The sequence below is a fragment of the Procambarus clarkii genome, chromosome 18 (assembly GCF_040958095.1).
Source record: "Procambarus clarkii isolate CNS0578487 chromosome 18, FALCON_Pclarkii_2.0, whole genome shotgun sequence".
Classification (NCBI taxonomy): domain Eukaryota; kingdom Metazoa; phylum Arthropoda; class Malacostraca; order Decapoda; family Cambaridae; genus Procambarus; species Procambarus clarkii.
The window spans coordinates 24,193,795-24,206,760 of record NC_091167.1 but is presented as its reverse complement, the minus strand read 5'-3'; the positions used below and the strand labels follow the sequence as shown (position 1 = coordinate 24,206,760).

The following is a 12,966-nucleotide window of genomic DNA, read 5'->3' as shown; positions in this document are numbered from 1 at the left end:
AAATGTACTCTCTAGAAAGGAGACGAGAGAGATACCAAATAATATACACCTGGAAAATACTGGAGGGTCAGGTCCCAAATCTACACAGTAAAATAACAACGTACTGGAGTGAACGATATGGAAGAAAATGCAAGATTGAACCTGTGAAGAGCAGAGGTGTCATAGGCACAATCAGAGAGCACTGTATAAACATCAGGGGTCCGCGGTTGTTCAACGTCCTCCCAGCGAGCATAAGAAATATTGCCGGAACAACCGTGGACATCTTCAAGAGAAAACTGGACGGTTTTCTAAGAGAAGTTCCGGATCAGCCGGGCTGTGGTGGGTACGTGGCCCTGCGGGCCGCTCCAAGCAACAGCCTGGTGGACCAAACTCTCACAAGTCGAGCCTGGCCTCGGGCCGGGCTTGGGGAGTAGAAGAACTCCCAGAACCCCATCAACCAGGTATCAACCAGATCTCACTCCATCTATGTTGGTGTATGCAGTCTTCAGGAACTTGTTCCCCCTCTCCTTATTCTTCACTCCCCCTCTCTCAATTGATTTTGTTGGTTTGCCTTTATGTACCACTTTACTGGTCTGCCTACCCCTATCACTTTGTAGAAAAAAGAATTTATTTCTTCTTCATTCCTGCTCTCATTTAAATGTTTTGCATCGGCGAGGTTCAGTTTCAGCTTCTCTCTATCTTCTTTTGAAAGATCTCGTCTTAACGACCACACTTTCCCATCCTCATCACTTTGCAATTTTCTAGCATTCCTTAGTACTTCTTCCATCTGTTTGGCACCGTTTAGGGTGATCCTCAAAGGTCGATCTTTCCCTTTTACGTACCTGCCTATTCTCCTGTAGTCGCACACATTCTCTATGGTTTGGGGGGGGGGGGACTACGATTGAGATTGTGAGTGTGTGTAAAGTACATTTTTATTTGCTATTTGCATTTTTTTATAACATTTAATGTCATCCAGTAATTTTTTATTGGCGAGTGTGGCACTCTAATCAGTGTGTTTGGTTTGTCTTCCTCAGCGCGCTGGTCGAGTGTGTGGTGGTGCCGCTCCAGGAGAAGTTGGAGGAATGGCGACGCTCTCAGCACGCACTCGATAAGGACCACACTAAAGGTAACTCACCCTAGTTCCTCATACACCTACAATAGTATCACACTAAAGGTAACTCACCCTAGTTCCTCATACACCTACAATAGTATCACACTAAAGGTAACTCAACTCATTCAAAGTTTCGACAAGTGTGGTCATGGCGTTATTGTACATACAATGTGCACAAACGGTATGACTGGCAAAGTAGGGAGATCTATATTTAATTTCCTATTGGACAGAATCCAGTGTACTGACCTAGTTGTGCTTGCGGGGGTTGAGTTTTTGACTCTTTGGTCCCGCTTTTGGTCCCCCACTAGGAGCATATTACACACAGTGTATAATAGTCATTAAACTAACACACGTATCTCCCACCTTGGAAAGTTCCGTCCTTCAGGGTACTGTGATTTCTCCAGTTCTTTTTCTAATCCGGATATCGGAGAGAGAGGAGGACGCCAATCATCGTACCGTATGCATAGTACTTCTTGCAACTCTTCATAGGGATTAGAGGGACTTGTTGCAAATTTTCATAGGAAAAATAACTGGCCATGAGACCAGGAGGCATGGCAGGATGTGCAAAATAGCTCCATTACAAATTGGTGAACGGTTGGAACAAGTTAAGTGAGACAAAACCATCAGTAGTTTGAAAGCTTTATATGATAGTACTGGTAAGACAACACCAGGAGCGTAGCTCTCACCGTGTAACTATGTAATTACACAACGGTAGAGCGGCCTCTAACACTTCTCTCACTCTCTTCTTCCCACCCGGCTTACAGACTACAAGAAGGCGCGCTCTGAGATAAAGAAGAGGACCGAGAATGCTGCCAGACTCCAGAAGAAAGCTAAAAAGGCTGGCAGGAACTCAGAGCTCAACAAGGTAAGGTGTTGAGAGTGTAGAAACACATGTTAATAGTAGGCATCCATCAGTCTCAGGAGACTATGGAGTTGCGCTCTGGGGTCGGCTAGGTCTGGAGTGGCCTCACCAGGGTGCAAAGCCAGGGTAGGTTGATTCGGAGGAAAAGCTGTTACCCAGGCAGCAAGTCCTCCCTCTCCACGGTGCTGAAAGTCTCCAATGGAAAGGCATACGCCAATACGATTGGTTTCAGCACCGTCGCAGGAACTGTGAGTTGCAGTGATGACCTCGAAGTTGGTGAAGAAGATACTGTTGGCCCTGCAGTATATTCTTCGCCAACTTATGTTTAAATCTGTCCAGTGAGTTAACCTCCAGATATTTGTCTGGTAACTTGTTCAAAACATTAGCTGAATAAAAATTTATTTATTTATTAGCAATCTTATTTTTGAACCAGTGTTTATCTGTTTATTTTATTACTCTAAATTTCTCCATTTAGAATACACTGTACAATAATTGTGTAAATCATGTGGAGGGAGGGAGGGAGGGGGGAGGATGATGAACAGGAGGTTACCTTACCTTGAGATTACCTTGAGGTGCTTCCGGGGCTTAGCGTCCCCGCGGCCCGGTCGTCGACCAGGCCTCCTGGTTGCCGGACTGATCAACCAGGCTGTTGGACGCGGCTGCTCGCAGCCTGACGTATGAGTCACAGCCTGGTTGATCAGGTATCCTTTGGAGGTGCTTATCCAGTTCTCTCTTGAACACTGTGAGGGGTCGGCCAGTTATGCACCTTATGTGTAGTGGCCAGGAGAGCCACTATGTGTAGTGGTCAGGAGAGCCACTATGTGTAGTGGCCAGGAGAGTCACTATGTGTAGTGGCCAGGAGAGTCACTATGTGTAGTGGCCAGGAGAGCCACTATGTGTAGTGGCCAGGAGAGCCACTATGTGTAGTGGCCAGGAGAGCCACTATGTGTAGTGGTCAGGAGAGCCACTATGTGTAGTGGCCAGGAGAGCCACTATGTGTAGTGGCCAGGAGAGCCACTATGTGTAGTGGTCAGGAGAGCCACTATGTGTAGTGGCCAGGAGAGCCACTATGTGTAGGGGCCAGGAGAGCCACTATGTGTAGTGGCCAGGAGAGTCACTGTGTAGTGGCCAGGAGAGCCACTATGTGTAGTGGCCAGGAGAGCCACTATGTGTAGTGGTCAGGAGAGCCACTATGTGTAGTGGCCAGGAGAGCCACTATGTGTAGTGGCCAGGAGAGCCACTATGTGTAGTGGCCAGGAGAGCCACTATGTGTAGTGGTCAGGAGAGTCACTATGTGTAGTGGTCAGGAGAGTCACTATGTGTAGTGGTCAGGAGAGCCACTATGTGTAGTGGCCAGGAGAGTCACTATGTGTAGTGGCCAGGAGAGTCACTATGTGTAGTGGCCAGGAGAGTCACTATGTGTAGTGGCCAGGAGAGTCACTATGTGTAGTGGCCAGGAGAGTCACTATGTGTAGTGGCCAGGAGAGTCGCTATGTGTAGTGGCCAGGAGAGTCACTATGTGTAGGAGAGCCAGGCTCCACACAGTCTAAAGACTGGGTCAGTACAGCCTAGTGATTCAAAGTCTGTTCTTCAAGCAATCGAAAACTTCCCCTGGAAGATCGACAGTAAGAACCTTATACTACCAATTATAAATCAACTAATCGCTGCACAGAGTAAAGGGTTTCGAATCTCCTTTGTATGGATACCATCACACATAAATATAACCCGTCATAATGAGACAGACATTGCACCCAAATTAGCGTGCAACAAAGATGAAGTTGAATTAGGTCTAGGTATCCCCATCTCTACTGTCAAGACTATATTGGTCCAAACATTCAGGTCTGATAGGAAAGAAATTACTGATTCCCAACGACCTGAAAGCACTAGTATAAAAAGCTATGATTTGTTCTGATCTGAAACCTTTATTTATGGGCAGCACAAAACGTGGACCAGACTGTGCGACACAGTGGTTACCAGGATCAGGTTGGGTTACCGTTACCTGTGGCAGGTGGCTACAGGTGACGGATCTCCCAATCCTGAGCACTCCAGGTGCAAACTCTGTGAGCAGGAACTGCGGCATGATCTCCCACACTACATCACCGAATGTCCAGTTATTAGACCATTCAGACCCGTTGGCATGAGGTACTTGGAGCTTTGCAATTACTTTATTCACTCTCGTGTTCTTGAAGATATCCTCATAATGCACCCAAAATTTGCCAATGCAGGCTACTGAACATATGCCTCTGTTTGACTAACCATCCTGTGTGATTGATTTTTTAGCACCACGTAGCTAGCTTTTTGACACTGTGTACTCCCCTTCATATAGCTAGGGTAGCTGCACAAATGCAGATGTACCTAATGTATTAATGAAAAACAATACAACCTATCGACACGTGAGCTGGGCGGCGATGAACGTGACTGTCACCATCGCCTCCTGGAGCATATAGCGTTGGGAGGGCAGCTGACACGGCTGCAGAAGCAGCTAGAACCTCCGCATTAGGCTCTGTGCCAAGAATCTCAATGTCCTCCCCCACTCAATATGGAACTGAAGGAGGCCCAGAAAATGCACGACAGAACTTAAATGCAAATGAGCATAAAGATCGTCCACTACAAGCGCCATCGCTGACAACAAAGACTGACAAAGAAAGGCCACGGAGCTACACGAGACCCACATCCTGAGAGAGCAGGACCAAACAGGCAGTCATTGAGGGGCGCAAAAGAAAGGCTTCCCAGGAAGCCCTATAACATGGTCAACACCTCGTGCCACAAAACAAGTGGGTACGACAAAAGTTACACAAGGCATTAAGTAAAAACAAGGGATTGTCTGCTAGCCCAGGAAGTCTCTGAAACCTCCTAATGCATCCAAAAGGAGAGAAAATACCCAAACTCAAAAGAGGCATAATCCAAGTCTCACAAAGTATATAAAGAGAGCCTCCTGAGCTACCAAAGAAGAGACCTGAGAGGAAGGAAATCTCCAGAACGACGATCCCAATGGGACCAAAGGCACAAAAAACTAAACCTTGGAGAGCCGCACCCAAATTATACTTGTGCAAGGAGAGAGGATACAAAAACACCACTCTGCAAAAGGAGACCCTCTTTGGAGGGAGCAAGGAACCACTTGGGTTCGAAAAGGGACCCAAGAGCCTATATCAGACTTCTCCAGGCTCCAGAAGCTGCATTTAAGGGTCCCGGGGTGCAGCCCGAATCCACATCCATCACCTGGATGGATGGGATAGAAAAAGTGAAGTCCAGGGGAGGCTTTAAAAAAAAAAAAAGTCGGGGGAAGCTGCCTGAAAGGAAAACCCAAAGTCTAGGCAGGACTAGCCAGCTCAAATGTCTATGCGCCCGAATCAGAAGGGGGTTACTTGCAACCCGTTCTCGCAAATTCGTAAAGTCAATATTGACTTATTAACTACGTGCATAGGTGATATACTAAACATAATACCCTTAAAAAGATTCATAGAAAACACTGACCTTACCTAACCTTGTTAGTATCTTAAGATAAACATCTTATTACTTCGTAATTACAATTATTACTTAACCTATACCTATTATAGGTTAGGTAATAATTGTAATTACGAAGCAATAAGATGCTTATCTTAAGATACTAACAAGGTTAGGTAAGGTCGGTGTTTTCTATGAATCTTTTTAAGGGTATCTATTATGTTAAGTATGTCACCTATGCACATATTTAATAAGTCAATATTGACTTATTAAATTTGCGAGAACGGGATGCAACCACCCAACAGACAGCATGGTGGAGGCAGAACAAGTGATTGTCATCTCACAGCACAGATGACGAATAACCCTCAGAGTCGCACAAGGTGAGAGCAGGTTCAGGTAGATATCCAGAGGAGCATCAAACCTGCAGGGTATTATCAGGGCCTGAAGAGTAAATCAATCAGGACAGCCAAACACTGGATACACTACACCAGACCAAACAGTAAGCTAACATAGCCTGGGTTACACAGCTGTGAAGGCCGACTGCACGCTGAAGGGTAGCCCACGAACTACCAGTGTGCCCCACCAGCCAAAATCGCTCCTGACTCGGGTTAATTAAGACAGAGAGGTCACCAGTCCCCTGACTCACTCTGGGCGAGGGCCACCACAAGTGGACCTTCAGTTCACCTCACAGACTAAGCATAGTTCATCGGCTAGTTCCTTTATAACCTTGGATTGAATTCCATCTACATTTGGAGTTTTGAGTCTTAGTTTGACAATGCTCCTTCTGATTGTCACAGATTATGGGTATGTCCCTTAATTCGTTCTCTTCACCTCCTTCAAACATTTGTGTAATTAATGGGATGTTGTCTAATCTTCCTGGTATGAATGCTGATGTAAAGTATTCATTCAAAGCATTTGCTGCCCTTTTATTGATCATTATAACTTGGTCAGTCTCATTTTTTAAGGGTCCTGATCAACCTGATCAACCAGGCTGTGACTCATACGTCAAGCTGCGAGCAGCCGCGTCTAACAGCCTGGTTGATCAGTCCAGCAACCAGGAGGCCTGGTTGACGACCGGGCCGCGGGGACGCTAAGCCCCGGAAGCACCTCAATGTATGTATGTCCTAGCAAGACCTTTGTTTTGGTTTTACTTCTTATATAATTATAGAATGACTTTGGATCTTTCTTTGTTTTGGCCAAGTTTGTTTTCTTTCTTAGTTTCTCTTGGCTGATTTGATTTCCTGAGTGGCTGAATTTAATGCCCTTTTATATATATATATCATGATCAGTGTTGTTCATTGTGGATTTATACCTTTCCCAGAGGTTCCACTTAGGTAGTAAAAACGGCTTTCCTGTCTCATCCAGCAAGTTCCCTTTTTGTTTCTCCTTTTTGGCACATATTTTTGAAAGAATGCAGTGATGATTTTGAAACTTTCACATGATGCTTCCATTACATCATCACCTATCAGCTCCCAGCAGGAGCTGGAGAGATTGCTGAAATAGAGGGAATACAGAGAACATATACGGCACGCATAGACGCAATAAAGCACCTAAATTATTGGGATCGTCTCAAAGCCCTCCAAATGTACTCACTAGAAAGAAGACGAGAGAGATATCAAATAATATACACCTGGAAGATACTGGAGGGCCAAGTACCAAATCTACACAGTAAAATAACAACGTACTGGAGTGAACGACATGGAAGAAAATGTAGAATAGAACCAATGAAGAGCAGAGGTGCCATAGGCACAATCAGAGAACACTGTATAAACATCAGAGGTCCGCGGTTGTTCAACGTCCTCCCAGCAAGCATAAGAAATATTGCCGGAACAACCGTGGACATTTTCAAGAGGAAACTAGAGTTATTCCTCCAAGGAGTGCCGGACCAACCGGGCTGTGGTGGGTATGTGGGCCTGCGGGCCGCTCCAAGCAACAGCCTGGTGGACCAAACTCTCACAAGTCGAGCCTGGCCTCGGGCCGGGCTTGGGGAGTAGACGAACTCCCAGAACCCCATCAACCAGGTATCAACCAGGTATCAACCAGGAGGTGTTTTTAGTTTCTCGGTACCCTTACTCAAATCCCTGAATATGTTAGGTATTAAGTCAATGTACATCCTTTCATGTGTACTCTATATATTTAAAACTGAATTGTAATGTCAATCCTGACCTTAAAAGCTTCTTAGAAGGTTGTAACAGAACCCATGGGCACCACACCAGAAACAAATACCTATTTGATATTCCAAGAGTACGATTTAATCAAACTAGAAATGCTCTACAAATCAAGGGACCCAGAATGTGGAATGACCTTCCCAATCATGTCAAAGGTTGTACCTCTCTCAACCAGTTTAAGATGAAAACTAAGTACTGTACTACCTAATTAACTCCATGTAACATACCTTACCCCAAAATGTCAACCAATGTCTTACTATTTTTTTTAAACAATACTGTTTGTTGGCCAACTTGTATATTGGCTATTTTCTACCATGTTCCCCCCTTTTTTAATCTTTTTTTGTTCTTTCAACTTTTTACTTTTTAATTTATACTTTAAGCTCAATTACTATTAAGTTTTAGTCTAAGTGTTTTTTCCCCACCTCATCTTGCCTGAAACGCTATGCGTACTAGTTGATTTAGGTATTGTATGTACTGTACTACCTCTATCTATAAATCTATCAGAATGTTTATAACTCTGCATCTATGTATGTACTTTTCCTAAATAAAATATTATAATAATAATAATAATAATTAATAATAATAATAATCTCCTCAAGGGTAATTTAGAAGGTCATCATCATGGATCTTTACTTTGATTTCATTAATCGTAATTAAAGAATTATAATTCTAAAATACTGGTACTGTATATAGAATTATACCTTTGACTTTAAGGAAATGAAGGTAGTGATTCAGTTGTATAATTCTCTGGTGCACCCTATTTGGATTATTGTATCCAAGCATGTTGATCTCATCTTCAGAAGGACATAGCTGTTCTGGAGAAAGTACATCAACAGGCAACAAAAATCATTCCAGAGCCAAATCCTCTCTCATATCAGGAACAGTTGAGGGCCACAAGGCTAACAATACTGCAAACCAGGCATAACAGGACAGATCTCATTGAAACTTAAAATATTGAACAGTTTGGAGGACGTTGATCCAGAAAATTTCTTCAAAAGGTCAGATTAATGCAAACAAGGAGCAACGATTTCAAATTCAACAAGCCACAATGTGGAACCGAGAACAGGAGATGCTTCTTCACCCATGGAACTACAGTACCTATCTGCAGAAGCTGTAAATTCTAAAACTGTTAACTTTTAAAGTACAACTGGAAAAGATCATGAAGTCAAATGGGGGGACTTTTGACAAGCTGCCAGCTTCCTGTCCTTGTCGAGACCACTCGTGTTAGTGGCTCTCAGGTACGTTCAGGTAGTCCATCATAGAATATTGTAATCACACGAAGGAGCGAGCTTCCCCCCCCCCCCCCCACCCCTACCTGAATTTGATCAATCGTGCTCTCTTCTGGTGTTAGCACAAGATTTAGAATGTAGTTACCTCGAGTGGGCTTTGCTACATGTATGACAAAGTAGTTCAGTACCAAGTCAAGAAATTGTTCTCCTTGTAAGGTACAAGTTTGAAAGCCGTACCCTAAAGTATCGCTAACAACACCCACTCTTACTTTCTTATAAATAATGGAAGTGCAGGGGTCTATATAGTAATAATCACCAGTTCTAACTACATGGGACAAGAAATACACCTTTGGGTACAATTTTACAAAGGATTTTATTTAACAAATACCTGATTCCCTCACACTTCTTAGAACAGAAGGGGGGGGGGGGGGTGTACTTGGATCCACCACAGGATTGATACAAACAAAAAAGGGGGGGGGGAGGTTTTTTCTCCCTCTACAACCTGGGACTTAAGGTCATTACTCTATTCCTCTTAGGTCACTACAAAGGGCCTGGGTTTACAAATGGATATACAAAATAAATGTGGATAACCCCCATGTGACACACAGCTGAGCACACACACCTGAATTAACAACACACAACTCTCCCTACACACAGGGTTGCAAAAATCCTTATTTCCACAAATTCCTATCTCTACCTCATAAAGAAAATGGGAAGCACCGATATAAACATCTACTGTATAATGTTGACCAGACCACACACTAGAAGTTGAAGGGATGACGACGTTTCGGTCCGTCCTGGACCATTCTCAAGTCGAATGTATAATACTGCACTTATCATATTTGTTGGAGACTATCCACAACACTGGTCTGGTTCTCACTGCCTCCGTCTCCCAAGTGACTGATAGGGGCTTGCACATGTCCCTGCCTGCCTGATTCCAATAATGTCCCCTCCCCATACATGTCATACACATTTCCCAATACTTCATTTATATGTCTTATAATGTTCCAGGCTGTTTTTCTACATTTAACACTGTTGTTTCTCTATTTTTTTTGCATTGAATCTGCTTTTTCTTAACCATTTTATCCCTTTTGTTTACATTTTTTTTTTAGAAGATTAAATTTTCTGTTGAGATGAAAAGGGGTCAGAGTTCCAAACTGTTTTTCAACATTTAACACTGCTATTTCTCCCTAGACAAGGGTCTCTCTCAATAGCACTGCTATTTCTCGCTACACAAGGGTCTCTCTCTTACATCCTCCTGCCTGTGGTGATAGATGTACAAAATCTATTGTCTTGGAGTTAACCATTAAACTGCTCAGCATAAAGGGGCAGGGAAGCAAAAAGTATTTGAATTATATAAAAATATTAAACAAATCTCCAACTTACTGGCTACAGCGTCATGAAACTTTCATCAAAATATTTTCAAAAATTGATTTTAGACGAATATTAAAAAAAAAAAATTTTGTTAATAAGGAGAACAGCTCCTATTAACTGGAACTGATGGATAATGCAATAATAGAGAGATGCAAGCAGCTGTCCAACACACAAAGAAGAAGAATAGTAGTAAGAAGTGTCCACAAAGTGGATATGCAGCTGGTGCCTTTATAGCATTGGTGAGCAATACATAATAACACAAATAATAATGAGTAACTATGTTATTAGTCTCTATTTTGTTATATATCATATAAATACATTAGGCTCTATTTTGTTATATATCATATAAATACATTAGGCTCTATTTTGTTATATATCATATAAATACATTAGGCTCTATTTTGTTATATATCATATAAATACATTAGGCTCTATTTTGTTATATATCATATAAATACATTAGGCTCTATTTTGTTATATATCATATAAATACATTAGGCTCTATTTTGTTATATATCATATAAATACATTAGGCTCTATTTTGTTATATATCATATAAATACATTAGGCTCTATTTTGTTATATATCATATAAATACATTGCCCAATGTTATTATAAGTTACTTTAAACAGTGTCCAAAATTGTTTTTTTTTTTTTTAGGGGAAATTGTTTCTTAGGTTTTTAGTTTTTTCCTTTGTTTATTATTTGAATTTATTGTAACCTTTACATCGTGGAGAGTGCATAGCTCTCTCTATGTGAAGACTTTACATCGTGGAGAGTGCATAGCTGTCTCTATGTGAAGACTTTACATCGTGGAGAGTGCATAGCTGTCTCTATGTGAAGACTTTACATCGTGGAGAGTGCGTAGCTGTCTCTATGTGAAGACTTTACATCGTGGAGAGTGCGTAGCTGTCTCTATGTGAAGACTTTACATCGTGGAGAGTGCGTAGCTCTCTCTATGTGAAGACTTTACATCGTGGAGAGTGCATAGCTGTCTCTATGTGAAGACTTTACATCGTGGAGAGTGCGTAGCTGTCTCTATGTGAAGACTTTACATCGTGGAGAGTGCATAGCTGTCTCTATGTGAAGACTTTACATCGTGGAGAGTGCGTAGCTGTCTCTATGTGAAGACTTTACATCGTGGAGAGTGCGTAGCTCTCTCTATGTGAAGACTTTACATCGTGGAGAGTGCGTAGCTCTCTCTATGTGAAGACTTTACATCGTGGAGAGTGCATAGCTGTCTCTATGTGAAGACTTTACATCGTGGAGAGTGCGTAGCTCTCTCTATGTGAAGACTTTACATCGTGGAGAGTGTGTAGCTGTCTCTATGTGAAGACTTTACATCGTGGAGAGTGCGTAGCTCTCTCTATGTGAAGACTTTACATCGTGGAGAGTGCGTAGCTGTCTCTATGTGAAGACTTTACATCGTGGAGAGTGCATAGCTGTCTCTATGTGAAGACTTTACATCGTGGAGAGTGCGTAGCTCTCTCTATGTGAAGACTTTACATCGTGGAGAGTGCGTAGCTGTCTCTATGTGAAGACTTTACATCGTGGAGAGTGCATAGCTGTCTCTATGTGAAGACTTTACATCGTGGAGAGTGCGTAGCTCTCTCTATGTGAAGACTTTACATCGTGGAGAGTGCGTAGCTGTCTCTATGTGAAGACTTTACATCGTGGAGAGTGCATAGCTGTCTCTATGTGAAGACTTTACATCGTGGAGAGTGCGTAGCTCTCTCTATGTGAAGACTTTACATCGTGGAGAGTGCGTAGCTGTCTCTATGTGAAGACTTTACATCGTGGAGAGTGCATAGCTGTCTCTATGTGAAGACTTTACATCGTGGAGAGTGCGTAGCTCTCTCTATGTGAAGACTTTACATCGTGGAGAGTGCGTAGCTGTCTCTATGTGAAGACTTTACATCGTGGAGAGTGCGTAGCTGTCTCTATGTGAAGACTTTACATCGTGGAGAGTGCATAGCTGTCTCTATGTGAAGACTTTACATCGTGGAGAGTGCGTAGCTCTCTCTATGTGAAGACTTTACATCGTGGAGAGTGCATAGCTGTCTCTATGTGAAGACTTTACATCGTGGAGAGTGCATAGCTGTCTCTATGTGAAGACTTTACATCGTGGAGAGTGCGTAGCTCTCTCTATGTGAAGACTTTACATCGTGGAGAGTGCGTAGCTGTCTCTATGTGAAGACTTTACATCGTGGAGAGTGCGTAGCTGTCTCTATGTGAAGACTTTACATCGTGGAGAGTGCATAGCTGTCTCTATGTGAAGACTTTACATCGTGGAGAGTGCGTAGCTCTCTCTATGTGAAGACTTTACATCGTGGAGAGTGCATAGCTGTCTCTATGTGAAGACTTTACATCGTGGAGAGTGCATAGCTGTCTCTATGTGAAGACTTTACATCGTGGAGAGTGCGTAGCTCTCTCTATGTGAAGACTTTACATCGTGGAGAGTGCGTAGCTGTCTCTATGTGAAGACTTTACATCGTGGAGAGTGCATAGCTGTCTCTATGTGAAGACTTTACATCGTGGAGAGTGCGTAGCTCTCTCTATGTGAAGACTTTACATCGTGGAGAGTGCGTAGCTGTCTCTATGTGAAGACTTTACATCGTGGAGAGTGCGTAGCTGTCTCTATGTGAAGACTTTACATCGTGGAGAGTGCATAGCTGTCTCTATGTGAAGACTTTACATCGTGGAGAGTGCGTAGCTCTCTCTATGTGAAGACTTTACATCGTGGAGAGTGCGTAGCTGTCTCTATGTGAAGACTTTACATCGTGGAGAGTGCATAGCTGT

General features: G+C 42.9%; 1 protein-coding gene across 1 annotated transcript in view; it reads left to right on the top strand.

Annotated features, from left to right (window-relative positions):
- Positions 1-12,966, top strand: part of LOC123754246 (mucin-4) — a gene marked incomplete in the record, with an annotated part of 115,688 nt that overhangs the window by 47,805 nt on the left and 54,917 nt on the right. The window contains 2 exon segments of the mRNA XM_069326358.1: positions 1,014-1,105; positions 1,855-1,955. Of these exon segments, the coding sequence (XP_069182459.1) occupies positions 1,014-1,105; positions 1,855-1,955 (193 nt within the window).